General features: G+C 39.3%; 1 protein-coding gene across 7 annotated transcripts in view; it reads left to right on the forward strand.

Annotated features, from left to right (window-relative positions):
- The first annotated feature begins 1,510 nt into the window (after positions 1–1,510).
- Positions 1,511–19,511, forward strand: part of ehbp1l1a (EH domain binding protein 1-like 1a) — a 44,363-nt gene continuing 26,362 nt past the window's right edge. For 4 of the 7 annotated variants that reach the window (XM_084344342.1, XM_084344344.1, XM_084344343.1 and 1 more), the window contains exons 1-11: positions 1,517–1,776; positions 9,582–9,639; positions 9,834–9,929; positions 10,022–10,075; positions 10,225–10,403; positions 10,606–10,751; positions 12,110–12,169; positions 12,659–12,892; positions 15,437–15,604; positions 17,782–17,985; positions 18,125–18,268. In XM_084344342.1, coding sequence (XP_084200468.1) covers positions 1,673–1,776; positions 9,582–9,639; positions 9,834–9,929; positions 10,022–10,075; positions 10,225–10,403; positions 10,606–10,751; positions 12,110–12,169; positions 12,659–12,892; positions 15,437–15,604; positions 17,782–17,985; positions 18,125–18,268 — 1,447 coding nt within the window. In that variant the 5' untranslated portion in view covers positions 1,517–1,672. Of the gene's footprint in view, positions 1,777–9,581; positions 9,640–9,833; positions 9,930–10,021; positions 10,076–10,224; positions 10,404–10,605; positions 10,752–12,109; positions 12,170–12,658; positions 12,893–15,436; positions 15,605–17,781; positions 17,986–18,124; positions 18,269–19,511 lie in introns of all 7 variants that reach the window. The other 3 variants (XM_084344347.1, XM_084344345.1, XM_084344346.1) reach the window with 3 other exon arrangements.

Raw genomic sequence — 19,511 nt, forward strand, 5'->3', positions numbered from 1 at the left:
AAACACAGCTCCATGGGAACTCACTAATCACTGTTTGGCCTGTCTGAAGATTATTTGCTTAGGCCTGCATCTGTTACTTTTCACATTCCCCTTTGTGTTAGACAAGTCATCTGCAGCAGTCTGATTCAGGCAGGGAGACACTGTTTGCATCTATTGGTCATTAAAATAAAAAAGCAAATCATGTCTGTATACCTAGTAACCTAACTCTGATAAAAATCCAGGGCATACAGAGGCTGGTGGCTGTCAGCTGGGTAACCTTACTGAACATTTGGTATTTTATATCTAGTGATGTTCGACTGTTAATACTGTTGTATCCTTTTAAAATCTTTCGCAGAATTATTCTTATTAATCTTAGGCTTTGGTGACTTTAGTTAAAGCATCACACATCAGCAACATCCCATTCTTCTTCTTATTAGACAGAATATGAGGACATTATGTGACTTGTAAAGCACAGTAGTATATTGCCCAATAACCATCTTGGCTGCGTCAAGCTAGCCACAATTACTAAACTGTAGTAATACAGGAAATGTTGAACCCTGAGTGGAACAAAATGTCACATTTTAAATTAGATTATTATTGTAATCATCAAATTTAATGATAAATCATCTTTAATAGTAAATTTCCTGTTTCATCAGTTTAATCTTAAACATTTCAATTCTTGCACACAATTGGATTTTAGGTTTCTTCACAAATGTCCAAATCTGCACATACTGTACCTCTCCAATATAATAATAATAATATTCCCAGCTATATGATTGTATTATTATCATTATTATTATTGTCATCATTATTATTATTATGGAAATTTGTGGGTTTTCGCAACCTGGGGGAATACCATATTCCATAATTTAAAAACAAATGAACACGGTGGTTATTATAGGTATACACAGATTCAAGTATCTTGACAATTCTGGTTAATAAGATTAAGGTCTATTTAAGGTAAACACATTCATGTACTTACTTCAATATATTGACATTTCACTACCTTTAACTTATATTATCAGTAATAAACGGACCAATGTTTGTTTGGTAAGAACATCTGTGTTAGCTGACAGTGGGATTACATTTAGGATGAAATGATAAAATATTAACATGGCAGGTAGAATTATTTAGTTTTTAACGTCTTTTTAATAATCTAAACTGTGAAGATTTTAGTTTAACAACTAAATGCTCATACTAGACTGTTTGTCAAAAAGCAGATTTGTTTAATGTAGCCTAGCATCTCACTGATCTGCTTTTTATTGTTTATTAGGATCAGAGAGGAGATTGAGTTAGGCAGCATCAATGTTTCTTTTTCTTTTCTGCTGTTAAGTGTATCAACAGAATGGGAGAGATAATGGTTTAAGTGTAATGTTCCTGGAGCCCTTCTTGCCAGCACTCCCTCCTGGGTGCTCCTGTCCCGGGCCTGACAACCTCCTCTGTCAACAGGGCCTTTATTATGGAAGTCATCCGCGCTCCTTCCGGTGCACGTCGTGTAACTTGACGCGGGCTCTGACCTGAGGCGTGTGTTTGTTTTGCAGCCTGTCTGTGGAGTGGATGCCGGAGGGGAGCGGGTCACACACCGCCGGAGAGGAGCTGAAGCAGGTGGAGTCTCTCCGTGAAGGACAGACACTTCCTTCGTCTTAGTGTCGGTCTATCTTGTCTATGAGAGAATTATTTGACGAGCCTGACCATGACGTCGGTGTGGAAGCGGCTTCAGCGGGTCGGAAAGAAGGCGGCCAAGTTCCAGTTCGCTGCCTCCTTTCAAGAACTGGTGATAGAAAGCACCAAAAAATGGTGAGAACATGTAATAACACTTCTGACTAGCTAACACACTGCATGTGTGCTCCGTTTCCCTTGGCAGAGCCATGTTAATGTGTCCTCTCCGTGTGGTAAAGGGACTGACAGCCGTATCGTTTATGGGAAGAGAAAGTGATGCCAAACTCCATTTAGAATATTAACATTTTTATTTCCGGCAAAGTCATGTACGTCACAGAAAATAAATGCCATTTGAGGGACCATTGGGACCCTGTTCATCTTAAACTCCAAACGGCAGCCAATATTTATGTCAATATAATTTAACTTATTATTGTTTCGCGTGTTATTACATCATTATTACTAATATGATACGAGCTGTTGAGTTGAGGCTTTTGATAATGGTGTTTGGCCCTTCTCGCTTGCTTCAGGTGATTCGTTCTGGTTCAGCCAAGTCCGTAACGTTGTATGGTTCTGTAGAAAATGAACTTTGTTGTGAGGAGAGTGTTTTATGCAGCTTGATGCAGCAGCCAAGTTTCAGAAAATATGGTGACGCTTCACAGATCATGTTCCATTACTTCCGCCTCAGTTATTTATTTTAAATATTGAGCCCGTGTCGTTGAGCATCCTGTTAGCAGGTCGGAGTCATGCCAAGAAGACTGGTCATGTTCTCTGAGGGAACAGTTAGTATCAGGTGTGAAGGTGGAGAGTGATGTAGCCCTCAACACCATCAGCACCACCAGGGCTGTAGCTAGGAGTTCATAAGTCATAAAGTCATAAACTTCAGGACCACCCCACCCATCAATGTCATTTTTCACAATGCCAAAACCTTTTTGTGTCCATATCCTTCCACCCAGTACTGCTATGCTGCTGTACTATCTTGCCCTAGTTTCTGACTTAAAAAAATAAAAAAAATAAAAATGGATGCATTTATGTAATTTGGTTGCACAAAGAAACCCAATTAAATTAAATTATAGGCAATAATCATCTTGGCATCATAGTTTTCATTTTCCCTGAAAAAAACAACAAAAAAAACTGTAGTTTCTCAGAGTGAATTTATTTCTGTATCTTCTCTTTTCAAGGACCTTAAGTTCCACTGTCTATCTATACAACAACATTCATATAAACTTTTTGAAATTAGAGTTAGATATACACTCAAATATATCTGATAGTCAGCTTGAAAAATAATAGTCAACAACAAAGCTAGCTAGAGTCAGTTAAGTTTGGCTTGACTTCTTCTGTTGAATTTTATTTTTCAAGGCAGTAAAATTTGTTAAACCTTAAAATATCCTCTGTTATGTTTGATGATAACAACATTTGAGGGATCATTGACAAAAAAATACGTTTATGTATATATTCTGTGTGTAGGAATATTAGCCAATATATTGACAGCAACATTGATTTACTCCTTGATATTGGTATCAGCAGTGAACCAAAAAAATAAAAAAATAAAAAAATCCAGTATTGGACTGTCTCAGGTGCTGTCCATTTTAATGATAAAATGGTCAGTTGTAATTAGTCTGACTGTCAAACTTTGGAGGACAACACTGAATCTGTGTCACTTTGTCATTTTCAGCATGCTCACAGTCTGATTAAGAAACAGGATACAGATGGAAAACTTCAGGGTTTGGAGCAGATTATCTCCACCCCCATGTTTAAGTGGAGTGCAGATCAGAATCACAGATAACAATCATACGCTGTTAGTGTTTGAGCTGTTGGTCTGACTGCGTCAGTCTTGGCACTGTAGGAGTTCCTTTAATTCCATTATCATTACTCATGGTGCAGTCAGCATGTGTTTCCAATCCTCCAGCCCTGGCTTGTATAGTGACCTACCTTCTTGTCACTCTGTACTTTTCAGAAGTATCATACACCAACCAGTATCAACATGTCCCATCCCCCAGTGGATCCTTTTATAGAGGGTGTTTAAACACACTGTGAGGATTGATACAATCTGCTTGTTCTACAGTTATACACCGCCCTGAGACACACAACACACACATAACGTGTAGGGAAGAGAGAGCAGACTGTAATAGAACAATGTAACATGTTGTATGGGGTCTGGAAAGATCAATGCTGAATGAAGTTAGCAATGGGGAAAATGAAAACAACATGCTGACATTGTGAAATTGTAAATAAATGATGTGATAGTAAGTCAATACTGTGGCATTTTTAGTTAAACTGAGTCATATGCACAATCTGTTATTTAGTTCATTGATGAATTTGTCAAGGCAAAATTATGAAACAATGCAATAACCTTGACTTTAAATGTTAAGTCATAGTTTAATTTATATCTTTTATTATTATCAGTATTCTTATTATTTACTTTTATCCAGTAAAAAATGTGAGTCAGAATCACAGAATTTTGATGAAGTAATTATGAAATGATTTACCTTCACGATTTTGACCTAAAAAGACAACATTTTGACTCAGTGTTACCTACTCAACTATAATATCTCCTATATTTTACACAGAAAATTAAAACTTGGACTTATTACTAAAACCCAGATATATTAGCGTAAAGGTCTGCTGGTAAGTGAAAAGAAATAGAAGAAGTGCCAGTTTATGTTTTGAAACAGTATCAACTAACTGTATAATGTACTGACAAGTATATGTTTTGGTTACAGGCAAAAAACTAAGGAAACATTAAAAAATGTTTCTTTATGTTGTGGGTTGGCCAATATATCATTATTAGATTTTTTAAACCTTCAAATATTTTTATCACTATCAGCTTCAAAAATCCTGAATCAATTTGACAATCAAGTTCTGATTTGTCTGAATTATTCCTTAGCATATCTTTTCACAGAGTCAAAATTTTGATTTAGAAAGTGAAAGTTTAATTTTAGTGTCACTTTTTATTATTATTGTAGTAAGGACTCCCAATTTTTCACCAGTTATCTTTCATCTCTTGACAGAAATGTGCTTCCATAATTTTGCAGTGATTGAATTAAATAAAAGTGACACCAGAGATGACATGGTGAGAGTCCAGACCCTGAGGACCATCTGGCTGTATGTGACTGTTTGGTAAATGTTTAAATGTAAATGTCAACAGTGGTTTCAAACTTCCTTCAGTACTTCCTTCATTTCTTAATCAGAGCAGCTCCCTGTGAGGCTGTGTTTGTAAATGTTCACACTTTTTATAACATCATGTGATGCTCTGAAAGCACAGTGAACCCAGATATCATGCGTGATTTCATAATGGTTAGGTGGATTGTTTGTATGCATTATCATGTGTGATGAGAATGAATCTTATAAATGTTGGTGGAAAATTGGTTGGATGAGCCTCTGAAACGACATGTAGACCTGTGATAGATCAGTAGCTCGGAGACATGATTCTGAACTGCCTATGGAAAGAATTTAAGAGTTCATCTTGATTCAAAGCTCTGTTTTATCCAAATGTTGTCTCTTGTCATGCCCTGTAATGTCTGTGTGTTACGTATGGAGTCCAGTTAAGACTGGAGGCAGGGGAACCAGCTAGTCTGACTCTGTCCAAATTAAAACAATAGACCTGCCAAGACCTCTGATGCTCTGTTCACATCACACTGTTTAGACCTTGATGCTGTTCATTTCAGCCTGTCAGTTGTAATTCTGAGACAAACGTATGAAGAATTTATGTCAGCTTTAATATTTCCCACTTGGTGAAAAGAACTACAGCAGAGTCAACAAGTAGCAACTGTAGGCTAACCCTGAAGTTAGCATGGCCCTGGTTCCCTCTGTGGGATTATTGAACTAGATTTTGGAATAAGCTGTGTGTCAAACACAAGTTTATGATACTTCCAGGTTTTGTTCATTAAGATAATCTTCACAGATGAACACCACCTTGTGATATTTAAAGCGCAATTTAAATCTCAAGCAGTAAAAAGCTACTGTTAGGCTGTAAAAAGACGACATCACGGTCAAATGACTTAAACGTCACCACCACTTAGCATCTTACTACACAATTACTATACAGGTTTTCTATAAAGTGATCACTGTACAAGTTGTAAAGTCAGAGTTAGAATAGTTTGTCACTGAAGTGGGCCTGTAAAGACGGACTAGTGAGTAGATGAGTCACGGTGTTCGCTGTGATGACGTTTAATGTCCCAGACAACCTCTGTAGTCTCATTTAGACATGTTTTTAAGACAAGTAAGAGCTTTATAATAAACTGTGGGACATTAAATGATGTATTTTATGTTGTAGAGCAAAACATGTAAATATCATCAGCCTGTGGTAACCACACACCTAATTTCAGACATTTAACTGAAAACACATCATTCGAAAAACTCCCAGACTTTGAGACGAGGGAACAGGAAGTGGAAAAATGCGAACTGACATCTGGGTTTTAGGACATATCACTACACCACTCTATAAATAAGACACGTCAAATAGTCCCAGTGTGACACACCCACACAGTCCTTAAAAATGTCTTATCATGCAAAATAATTGAAAATAACTATTTGGCTGTTCAGGGGCTTTAAAGTTGAACAAGAAATAAAACTCACAGGTGACCAGTGAGTGACTTTACAGACAGTATGGCTGTGTTTTCTACAGTCTGTGACAAGAATGTGTAAAATGTGGATCAGCTAGATGTTTCCATGTCCCTGAACTAAACTCTAGTAAACACTACCTACATCCAAGTATCAAGAATTTAGACAGTCTGGGAAACCTATTTAGAGCCAACCAAGATTCCCTCACATGGTAAAGCTCAAACACATTGCACTTTTAACTGATGAAAACAAACTGTTCAGGTCTGATGTGAGTGTGTTATTGAAGGACACATTCTGTCTTGAGAAGCTTAACTCTGCAAATCACAAACCTAGAGCCTACTAGAGCTAAAAACATGTCGTACATTTGTAGGTCAGCCTGTCGCAACAGCACAGGATCATGTCTGTGACAAATAGGGCAGCAGGTGTAGGATTGCTATTAAGCCTCTGTGAAGTTCAGCCTGTCAGACATCGTCTATTTCTGTTCTCTGTCTTTCACTCTCACTCTTACACGTCTCTCTCACAACCATTCTCAATAATACACACATGGTTATGAGAGTCATGCAACATGAGAAGGAGGCCAAGGTGCACTGTCTGCATTACAGTTCTATCACTAGGGCTCTTTAAAGGCCGATACTGACAACTCTAATGTATGTTCCGTCCAAATGTAGCATACATTTGTGGTAAATCTGCAAAAGAGAAATGCAGTTTGGAGCTAATTTTCCAGTCAGTGCCATTTAACCATTGCAGAGGAAGAGGACAGAACAAGATGACATGAATAAAAGAGCTCCAGTCAAACCTCAATCAGTTGGGAACAATGTAGAAACCATGATCAAAATATGACATTTATGTTTGTTTCATGTATTGATGATAAGATTAGCTGTTTTTTTAATCTCTTCAGTGGAAGCTTCAGTGACACTTTTGTCACGTGTCATGTACTGTTTCTCAGGATTTATTAGTTAGGTCTGATTAAATTACACTTTGTCGCAATTAGTTTTTATCAGCACACCAACTTTTGCACCTCAGTCAAGAGTAATGCCATTATTGTCATGTTTTGACTTTTTTAATTTTCAGTATTTCTTTTAATGTTGCCCAAAGCAAATGTGCATAAACCAGGTGGATGTAAACATTTGTATGAAGGAGCAGATGCAACAAATCCTACAAACAAAGATAAAAAGCTCACTTTCTCTTGCAAATAATGTTGGGTTACCTGGGGAGAAACATGGTAAATTCTTTGAAATCTTTGCTCCAGGTGGGTGGTTCGATAATGGGTCCACGGGGTAGAGATGATGGAGCTAGAGAGTGATTTGATTCTGTAGAGCTGATGAACTGCGAATTACAGACGTTTGGCTCATTGCCTGGGGTTTGCAAACAAAGTCCAATTCAAAAAACTTTTAGTTTAGTCATTATCTCCTAACCCCCATGCCAGTGGAAAGTTGAGTGAAGTTTTGTAGCTTCACTGCAAAAAAGAGTTGCAGTGTTCTCCTAAACAACTGATGTAGATTGGACTTGTTTTCAAAAAGGTAAAAAAAACAACAGAACAAAAAACATGAAATGGCTCTGTACAGCATAGTTCAAGTCTCTGGAAGCCCTGGATCCTCACATGCGGTTGAAAATGTCTTTTTAAATACATTGGGGATCTGGGGGCTTCTCGAGATTTGGACTGCGTAGGACAAGTTGTATGGAGACATTTTGTGTTTTTCTCAGTCTCCAGCTACTTCAGTTCAGGAGAATGCTGCAACTCTGTTTTCCTGTGAACCTCCAGAAATGTTTTGTGGACTAAGAAACTATCCTCAACTTTCCACCTGCTTGAAGTTCAGTAGATAATGACTGTTTCATTTTTGGGTGAACTAATCCTGGGACCTTTGGCGGGCTTGATGTGGTCTGTTGGCCGCCAGTTGACAATTACTGCCATACATTCTGACCAAGATTTTATTAGAGCCATCTCAAACCGTGTACAAATATTTGCTCATTAGCTATTACTCTAGTGTGTTTTATCACATATTTACATCATCACACCACCAGACTACAAATTACAGCTTCACTCTCATACACTGTTTACAGTCTGTGATCGCTCTGATCAATGACTTTTCATTACAAGAATCAGAAATATGACATCACTTCCTACCTAAGCCATGCTCACTGTTATCACACCAATGACTTCACCCACATCTTAGTTATGTTTTGCCGCTGTGTGTTCACATAACAAGCTGCTGCTCTAAAGTCTCATGGGATAATTTGAGTGTGAGTGAGATTTTGGCCTCTGAAGTCGTGTGGGTCTCCCACTATCCATACAGGGTGCTCACAGTGTTTACTCTATCTTCTCTCTCTCTCTCTCTCTCTCTCTCTCTCTCTCTCACTCGTTCTCTCTCACACACACAGGCGCACATCCAGTCAGAGCTGTTTATCCTCAGGATTCTTACTCACACAGTCACAAGATTTTCATTTGCTGAACTCTTCACCTCAGTGTTTTGAAAGCACACAGATGGGCCTGTGTGTGTGCTGTGGGCTTTTTGTTTTGTTTCTGACAAGCCATCATCTCTTGAGCCTGAGCTCTTCCTCAGACCGCATTATCAGATTTGTTAAATTGGATGATCATTTACTGGTTGCTGTGGTGATGATAGCTTGATGCAGCTATGGAATAAAATAAGATGACATATAAGAACAGAAAATAAGCTAGAACACAGACTGTGGTGTGTGTGTGTAGTATCTAACTTGTTGCTGTGTTTCATGTAAAGGGCCATAAAGTCCCATTGAAGAGTCATAGAATTCATCATTTATGTTATCTGATTGACATCAGTGGTTTGAGTGAAATATCTAAAAAATATGGATTGCTGTGAAACTTGGTTCAGACATTCATGTTACATGTAAGGTGAATTATAATCAAATTAATACTGTCATTGTGAGCATGTTAGCATGGTGATATTAGCATTTAGCTCAATGCAATGCTCTCCTTATGTGTAACCAGGCAGAGCTGTTTGAATGTTTTCTGAAATCTCTCACTGTTTGCTACCTAGTACACTTAATACACTTGTCACCATTTTGAGTGTCCAATTACTAAATGTGAGATTCAGACGCTTTATAGTACCATCAAAGACTGCCACAATGCAACAAAGAAATTAACGGCAGTGCATGCAGATGCACATCAAGATGCAGCGGTTGGTAGTGTTTATTATGACGGGAATATTGAACAACAGAGATTGCAGATACTACATACAGATGCATACGTACCTGGGTGTCTGTGGAAATAGGCGAGTTTGAGACAGAGTGCCTGTATGTTTCATTTATGCTGTTAAACAGTAGGCAGGGTTGCAAGATTGTGACGTACACATATGTTGGCTTGATAAAAACACCAACATGTTATTTGTGCTGTGCTGTGATTGCAGGCAACCGTACAAACTGAGAGTGGTGTGGATCAGGAGGAACAGACGTCACTGCACAAAGGTAATAAAACATAGAAGAAGGAGATGAGATCATTGTCGTCTTCTGCATGGAGTTATAATTGATAAAATGCAATGAAATATGTTCTTGATTTTGATGGTTCCAATACTATAAACGTTTTTGTCTTGTTTTTAAATATCAAACTTGGGTGACAATTTTGAGAGTGAATCCCTTGTTTCTGTTTTCTTTCCTGTCAGCTCCACAGCTGGCAGCCAGGGATTAAAAACCCCTACAGAGGCCTGGTGGTTTGGCAAGTTCCAGAGAGTTTAGACATCACTGTCACGCTCTTCAAGGTATGAGTCTACATAGTTTGATTACTGATTTGGAATGTATTTATGGGCAGTACCATGGCTAATGCATCAATCTATTCTTTGTCTGTCAACAGGAACCGACTGCAGAGGAATTTGAAGACAAGGACTGGACTTTTGTCATTGAAAATGTGAGTCATCTGTATCTGTGTGATCCTTGGTAGTGATTTCATTGTATTTACTTTTATCTGGAAAAATTAGATGGACAATATATTTTCAGGAAGAAGGACATTTTCTGTGTTCAGTCTTGACTCCCTTGTCCTTTGGTTTTATTAATTAGGAGACAAAAGGCCGTAGGAAGGTGCTGGCATCAGCTGATGTCAACATGAAGAAGTTTGCCAGTGCCACACCAGCACAGTATGATTTAACACTGAAGCTCAAACCGCACTCTGCCAAAGTGGTGGAAGCCACGCTAAAACTGAACTTGTCTTGTATCTTTCTCAAAGAGGGCAAGGCCACGTAAGTTATCAACTCAGCTGCATGTCAATATGATTTACAGAAGCAGTGAGTCCTTAAAGCTGTACTGTTGTATGCCAGAGTTTAAAGCAGTATAAACAGGTTGTGGCAACATAGATTTTTGAAGAACAATACTGGTATTTTTGGACCTGGATATTTTTAGACATCTAATGTTAAAAGATGATTGTTTTTCCACTCTCCACAGAGATGAGGACATGCAGAGTTTGGCCAGTCTAATGAGCATGAAACAGAGTGACATCGGAAATCTGGATGACTTTAATGACAGTGATGATGAAGCTGGAGAGGACAGGAGGGCCACCTTTGGAGCTGGACAAGCTACTCATGTCACTGGTAAGGGTGAGGACATAGTTCAACTTGGTTTCAACTCCCCTCACTGAGGAGTTGAAACCAAATAAACATACAGCAACAGTCTAAGAGGAAATCCTAATCTGAGGTTTGATTTGAAAGCAATGGCTGGCAGATATTATTGCAGGTCTTTAGTGGGCAAAGGCCACACGTCTGCCAGGGGGCTTGAAGACTCCAGGATCAGCAAAAAGAAAAACAGGGTTAGTTTAATAAATGTAAAAATGCAGAACTATGGCTCTGATGTACATATAGCCGCCTCTCTCTGTATGCAGTGCAGATGTATTATCAGTGTTATTATTTAACTTAATTATTATTTATGTATACTTTATTTATGCCTGTTATATATTATACGTAAGCTCAATAATACATCCATGGTCAGTCTGTATTCTCACTGCTGCCCACAGCACTATCGACTTGGTTACACATCACGACTAAAACCCTATGAACACTGAAGTGTCCATCAGTGTTGATAGGATATTATTCATGATGTGTAACCAAGTCGATTTGATCTTTTTCTATCATAACAAGCATTCTCAGTTTCCCAGTTACAGCAGTGAATTTGCCCAGAGTCACAACCGATTGGATTTCACTCAGTGGACTTAAAAGTGCAGGCTTTCAGATCATTTGCACATTGCCCTTTAAATGCATGCAACCCTGCATAGAAACGTCGCGTAAAAGTAATGTAATAATTACTTTGAAAAGTTACGTCGACATCGGCAGTTAGGGTGTGTCAAAAATGATTTTATAGGCTACTTTTTTTAGACCTGCTGAATGTCAGGTGCACTGGTGTGACCAATGAAAACGTTCTGTCGCTCTTGACATATTTTTCGGGGCATGTGCCACCAAAATAGTCGCTTCCTAGAACCCTGTGTAAATTCATTTTATAAATAAATATTGTAATGTAATGTTTGCAGTATGATTTTTGAGGATTTCCCAACTAATCTCAACATCACATAGACATAGTCACAAGCATAACAACACCAGCTCTACCCTGCAATGGTTCTAAATCTGTAATCTGTTCTAAATCAACTGCTGCTGTGCTACATTTAGCAAATGACTGCATGCACTGCGGTTTGCAACTTATACACACCACGAGGTGTAATTCATTCTGGAGAAGACTCCAGTGGGAGAGATGTTTGCCCTTGTTTTCAGCCTCAGCTCTCTATTAGCTGTGAGGGGTCAGGCAAGGATACCCCCCCCACCCCCCCACCCCCCACCTTTTTATTTCTCTTTGAACTGTTCCTCTCAAACTGCTGCTTCCTCTTTTGTTTCCTATTTTAAACTCAGTTCCCTTTTCACTCACTCACTCACTGTGTCTGCTGTGCCTTTTTTTCCTATAACAGCTTCTACCGCAAGAATACATGATCTGGCTTGGAGGCCTGCAATTGAATCAGGCCCCACAGGTAACGTTCTGTTCCCCGGTTTACTCTTGCATCTTCCCGTTTGGTCCTAAACCCCCCCCCCGCACAGTATTTCATCTTCAGCCTTCATTACATTTATTTGTAAGTGTGTGGTTTATATTGCCCAAGGTAGCTTAGAATAGATTTAAAGACGTGAAAATAACAAAATTGACGTTTTTTGTGTCAAAGCCTCCAATTGCAGATTGTTACAGAGTAGTTTTATTGTGAGGGACCCACACTCACTTCTATTACTATCCAAAGTTCAGCCTTTTATCTGATTCCTCTTCCCCTTTTCACTTCCACTTCTCTATTCTCCTCACTCCTTTTGTGTTTCCTTGGTTATGCTGCAAAACCTCATTTCCACTTTCATCTACACATCTTTATTCTGTATTTTACTGTTTCTATCTCCCTCTCTTCCTGCATTTACTCTCTTTCCCATCTTTTCTCTTTACCCTTTCCATCCACTGGTCTCATCTCCTGCCTTTCAACCAGTAACCTCAGAGATGGATTGGAAAACGTCCTCTGGCATTTCTTCCACCATCTCGGCCCCATCTTGTCCTCCTCTGCCTGAACCCCCAGACCCCTCCATTCCATCCTATTTACGCACACGTCCACCAAGCACTACCCAGCAGTCTCGGCCATCCCCATATGCCTACTCACTGCCAGCCTTTACTCGGGCTCACCCGCCTGCACTTCCCAAAATCTTCCAGCCAAGTGCCGGATCAGGTATCAGTCATCTTTTATGGTCATTATTGTGGTCGATCTGTACTGTGACAGGCTGGTCCTATAGTTAGTGAGATACGTGAGGGATATCACTATCATGTTTGGACAAAGGTTTTTTATCTAAACCAGGCTTTAAAATCAGTCTGACTGTAACCGTTTTGGATTTGTTCTGAATATACGTACATACACCTACTCTAGGTTCTTGGAATTACGCAAATAGAACAAGCCCACTCTGTTAAAACATGTGATCTTGAGTTATGTAATATAGTATACATTCTGAATTGGTCTGAGGCACCTCCTGCTGTGTCAATAAGTCCAGCTACAACAAGGGAATGGAAATCATATCTCTGCCGAGGATTAAACTGAATGGCCTCATTTTAAATTCTTGAAACTAAACCAGACCGGTAATATTTTTCTCCATCAGTATCCATTTGAAATTTCATGCTGAATTTCTAAATGAATTGTTCCATTTGCATAGCAACAGTCCGTTGTCACAGTAAATTTGTGTGCAGGATTGCTTCTGGCTTTTCTCCATTCACATCCAGACAGGGCTGTTGGCAGACCAGTGAAGTCAAGTTGAATAGATCGCTGGCAGACACTGTGCTGATGCAGTTTGTTGTTTTCTAAGTTATGGTTTGCAAAGGAAAGCTTTTCTACATTTTGACTATGTTCTACGCCAGTGATGAATGAAATGATTTTCTTTTAGCTTTAGACTAGACTGATATGGAATACTATATGTAGGTACAGTAGCAAGCCCCAGGTGCTAGTTTTCTGATATTTTCTTCATCCTTTTTTCTTTGTCATTCGTTTCTTCTGACTGTTACCTTGTCACGGACCTAAAAAGCAGAAAACTGCAGTTCAGTTCAAGATTACATTTTAAGTTGACTTGGCCTTTCAAATTTACTGTACAGCTTCTGTAAATCTGTAAATTTAGGTTGAAAGAACTTGTCATTCTAAATGTTTGAATTATGTTTATTCAGATGTTAGTCTCAAAGCATTTTCATTTTGTTTACCCACCCGATGAGGGCTAGCCTGAGCTTTGCAACTGTATCGAGTTGAGTTGAGTTGAGTTGAGTTGAGTTGTGGTTTCCATATCTTAGCATACAGACTGCAAGCAAGGGGCCTCTGGCCAAAAATACATCTATCAAGCCCTCTAAAGCTCATCTGTACACACACAGTGCTGCAGACACGCCCTTTCTGGTGGACCCCATTGGACCTAGACTTTTTGTCTCTCTCCATTCACTACTATACTTATTTTTCCAAAATGAACTGGGAAGGGGCGTGGCACTCTATGCAGATGTGCTTGATAAGATGTAAAAACAACAGTTTGGGCTTTTTTAAAAGGAGTTATAAACTGTAACTGTTTCTTGGCAAACAACAGTTGAGTGTAGAGAGACATTTCCTCAAGTCTTGTCTTCACTGTGTGGTGACCAACATGATAGTCTGTGCTCAATGACTGCATCTGCTTACCTGAACTATAAACACAGCATAGAAAAAGCTGGGAGGAAGGATATGCTGTTGTTGGTCAAGAAATAATTCATAAACATAACTCCTTCTTAAGTCACATGTTATCACATTTACATTTCTGTTATTCACTTTGTACAGTGCCAGGCTAGCTGTTTCCTTCTGCCTCCAGTCTTTATGCGAAGCTAGGCTAACCATATGCTGATTTAAGTGCTGCACTTAATGCGTAGACATGGTATTGGTGTCCATCCTCTCATTTCAGTCTTGGAAAGAAGTGGATAGGCTTGGAAAGAAGTGGATAGGCAGTGGATTGTAGAGCCCGACTGATATATTGGTTGGCTGATAATTGGCTATTTTTGGTCTATCACAGATATTTCGGTATTGGCATAAATGTTGTCCAATATGAGCCGATATATAAAAAAATGTTCAGAGATTATAATTCAGATAAAGATGCTGGAGGTAATTTATAAAACTTAAATTCCCATTGGAGTTTACAATTTCTGTGCATTGATGTCATTTTAGGTAAGGTAATTGCTAAACTGTAAAATACCCTGCCTCTTTTACATATCTTTGTCAAGTGTTGAATAACTGCATTTTAGAGATAATTGCAAAAAAAGTGTGTATATCGGCAGATGTATCGATATCAGAAGTTTTTACTTCCCTGTATTGGTATCGGTATGGCCCAGTAAATTACAGCCTGATCAGTATTGATCAGGCTGTAATAATTTGTAAAATGACCTGTACCCAAAATGACAAAACCCATTTACCCTCCCAAATGTTATTTAGAAAGTAAGTGTCTCTATCACTTATTCTGTTCTAAGTACAAATCTGTCCATTGAAAGGGCAATGATTTGTTAATATCAGAGGGTTACAAGTTTGTTAAAGTGTGGTGAGACGGGTTTCATTGCGGGTTTAAAACGTCTTAAACCTGATTTTTTTTGGTTTGCATTTTGCTTGGCTGTTAACATTCTGTGTATTTTTAGTTTCACTCAACATTTTTCCGTCTTTTGGTTTGTTCTTCCCGTTCTCCCCTTTCCTCCTACTGTTCTGCCACCCCCTTTATGTGCTCTGCTATCTTTTTAGTGCCCATTTCAGCCCCTCGAAGGCCCCATAGCTTCCACAGTGGCGTCTCTCCAGCTGAGGGCTTGGAAGCCCAGGCTTTCTCTACCTTCACTTCTTCACAAACCTCTTCTCTCTCCTCTTCAACTTCTGATCCATCACTCCATTCTGCCTGTGACACGTCACAAACAGGTATTGCATAATTCAGTTCCAATTAGGGCTGTAACGATTCATCGAGTTACTCGAGTTACTCGATTACAAAAATTGGTCGGGGCAAAAACTCTGCCTCGAAGCGTCGTTAAATTCCTATGACGCGCAGGAATCTTGAATGTTCCACACGGACCGTTGTTACTACTGCGTAAAGTGCCGTACACGGACACGGAGAGCCCTCTCCGTCGCCGGAGAGCCGGAGAGCCTGACGGAGAGCCTCTCCGTACTCTCCGGGCGCGGAGTGTCCGTCACTCCGTCGAGGGGAAACGGAGACGGCAAGGGCTGTGATTGGTCCTCTAAACTCACGTCCTCACGCTGGTTCTCCAGCAGCCCGGGGGGGATTGCATTGCGTATCCGCCACCACGACGGAGAACTGCGAAGGCTCGAGATGACATGCCAGAGCAGAATCAGTTTGTGCGCGTTTAAAAAACGTAGCTATGATATCTGCTTTACAGACAGTTGAGACCGACGTGACATGTTCTCTCTCTCTGTCTGTCTGTAAGTGTGTGTGCACGTGTGTTTGTTTACGTCGGTCCGGAGCTCCTCCCTTCGTAAAACAGAGCGGAGGAGAATTGTAGATGCGCGACGATGAAGAAATTATTAATTAAACGAACACGGTCCGGACCAGTTCTATAGGAAAAGTGACCTTAAATGACTTCTGTTGTGATTTGGTGCTATGTATAACATAAAATTATATATAACACAGCATGCGTGCACACACATAGGTTGCTAGGTTACCATAGCAAATAGGCCTATCCCAGAGATTATATATTATTTGTTAGTAGGTGGTTAGAAGGTGCAATCCCTTTTTGTAATGTTGTATAAGACAACACTAAGGCAAAATGGCCGTTACTATTTAAGTTTGTATTGATTCATAGTGTTACATGTTATACATGTTTTACAGTAAGTTGAAACTGTATTGTTATTTAATTGTTTGCACTTGCACTAAATGAGTAAATTGCAATAAAGTTTTGGAGCCAAATGTTGCAGGTGTAAGAAATACCTCTGTTTTTTAAAGAAATAAAAGCCAAATGGTTGATCATTTTACAGCCACATCATTTTCGTAATGCATTATTTGTTTTGGTTGTTTAAAAATGCAAAAAATATATATATATACGATTAATCGATCGATAAAGTGCTAGATTAATCGATTCCAAAAAGAATCGATAGCTACAGCCCTAGTTCCAATCGTTATTGGTTTCTGATAAACATTAAAACAGATGAAGACTATCCAATAAAAACTCTGATAAAAGACCATACAGTAGATTTAATGCTGTTTACTGGTATTGATTGAAAAGACTGGCCTGAGCTCCTGCCTCAAGACGTACCATTCATTCAGCTTTTATCTCATAAATCTTAAGAAAAAACTGTTTATCTCAGCTGTCAGATTGTAAATACCTCAGAAAATAGGGTTAACCCTTCACCTCAGCACGAAGGTGGTAAACTCTGGGTTTACTTGAAAACTAAACACATTTTTACCAAATATAATCACAAACTCATTTCTTCATGGAAAAAAATGTAATTATTAAATTGTGCCATTTAATTACATTTAATGATTCTGATACAAAACAAATTACATTATAACACATTAAATTATTAGTGGTGCAGCTGTTTGGCATTATTATAACAACAGGCACAGTTTCCCCACATAAATAAGGACATGCTACTGGAAAGTGACGTGTGGTGTTTGAAACTGAACTGAAACGACCACTAATAATACTGCTGACTCTGTACTATGGCTGTTTGACCAAACGATAGTGTCACTGACGGGAGGAGCTTCTTCACAGCCTGAGATCATGGAGGTCTCAATTCATAGCTTTTAATGTAATAAGCCCAAAACAAAAGTCAAAGTCAGATTGGAGTTTATTAAAACCCAATATCACAAAGCCTCAAAGGGCTTTAAGTACAATAACAACAGTAAATAAGCAAAATTAGAAAACAAACAAAAACGACTAAAAAAGCATTAAAAACTCAATGTTTATTATCATACTTAAAATAAAAACAATATGATATGATATGCCTGCCAAGCTAACTGCTCGAAAACAGTAAAGGTATTTAGCTAATTATCTGCCTGGAAAGTCAAAGATAACATGATACAGTGTTTTTCCTTTCTTAAGGAAACCATCTTTTCTTTTATTCTTTCCATTTTCCACTCTCAGCCGGTCCCAGTGCCTGGAGTGCACCGCGTGTTCCTTCCTTTTCTTCTGTCTCCTCCTCTTCATCTTCAGTTCCTCTCAGCTCCTTCCCTTATATACCTCCACTGCCTCCTGCTTCCAGGCAGCCCACAGCTCGCCTCACCTCTGTGGGGGAGGCAGGCTCTGCCCTCACCAGGCCCACCAGTCTGCCATCTGCCCCTGAGACAGGTACAGGGACAGGATGACATGTTTTACCCGGTCAGAGGCTAGTTCACACCTTTCTGTTCATACACCTGTTACTATACCTTTACTTGTGTTTCTTCCTCTATCCCTCCATGTTTTTTGTCCTTCTCCTCTTTTTTCCCAGCTTCCTGGCAGAGTGAATGGAGGCCTCCCAAATCTCAGGCCCCTCTAGCACAGCCTGCCCTCTCTCCTAAGTTTCTGCATCTCACTGCCAATGATCCTGGACAGCCTGCAGTGCTGCAGAAAAAGCAGAGAATAGAGATGCCATGTAATGCTGCTCCACCTTTAACCCAACTCAAGCCTGACACCCTCCTGACAGCCTGCTGCACTCCTGTGTCCTTTCATTCATTTTCTCTGTTCTTATCTTAACCCAGTGCCTTGTCTCAAGCGTAACATTTGATTTACTAATATATACTAATATGTTTGAATCATCTGGACTGATTCACCACTGAGATAGGCTGATAGGATATAGTATACCGGCTGTGAGCAGCTGGTGTGGATGAAATAGAGAGAGTACAATCTCCTTGCCGAATTAAAGGGTAAATATGGTAATATCCTACACTTTTTTGTCAATAAATGTCATGTACAGAACCCAACCAACAATGAATTGATCCTTCTAAACAATGTTCTGTGTGGTAAATATATATCTTCTTCCTCTGTGCCACAGAGTTCAACTGTTATCTAAAAACAATGAAAAACACATCACTAGACCACACTGCTGCACTGCTTGACATGTTCCTTTGTTACCATGAGAACATATAGACTGTATTTTATTTTGACTCAGTCACACATACACCGTTCTGCTGCCCCAAAGACCTGTTACTGAAAATAGTCCCCATCAAGTGCACCATGTTCTCCTGTTTGAGTAACATTTGTTTAGTGACCAGTTGGTCTCTTCACAGGATTTGCTGACACTAAAGCCCCATCTAGACATATTGCCCCAATATGAAAATGTGATAGGAAAAGAGGTAAAAGAACCTTATTCAAACAACCACAATAATAATCACACCTGCCCCCCATCTATGTTTTCCATTTTCTTTTATTGATGAAAAATCCAACAAATCGCTTCACATACAGCATGTGAGAGAGCGAGAGTCCCACTTATGTCTTGTCTTTCTCTGTATCAATGTGTAGGATATGTACAGAATGTTTGTTTAAAACAATTTAAAAAATGAACTGACATTATCATCAGTTGGGAGAAACGTGTTGACGTCTCAGATTTCTATGTACCTGGTTAGAGATGTCTACTGAATTTAGCATGCTAACCAGCTAGCCCTGGCCCATCCTGTCTCCTAATACCACTTTGTACCACAAGAGGTGATAGTCTGATAGTCCCTGTAGTAGCAAGATCACTACTTAGTCTAATAATTAAACAAAATAAATTCAAGTGCTGCTTCTGTTGGTCCTCTTCCATGCACTGTGCCACTTGCTTTCCCTCTCACTTCTTTGTTAGTGAGCTGTTACTAACATTACAAGCACTAACACTAAAAATGCCTGCTAAAATGATTTCG

The sequence above is a fragment of the Pagrus pagrus genome (assembly GCF_965226575.1).
Source record: "Pagrus pagrus genome assembly, chromosome: 22".
NCBI classification, from domain to species: domain Eukaryota; kingdom Metazoa; phylum Chordata; class Actinopteri; order Spariformes; family Sparidae; genus Pagrus; species Pagrus pagrus.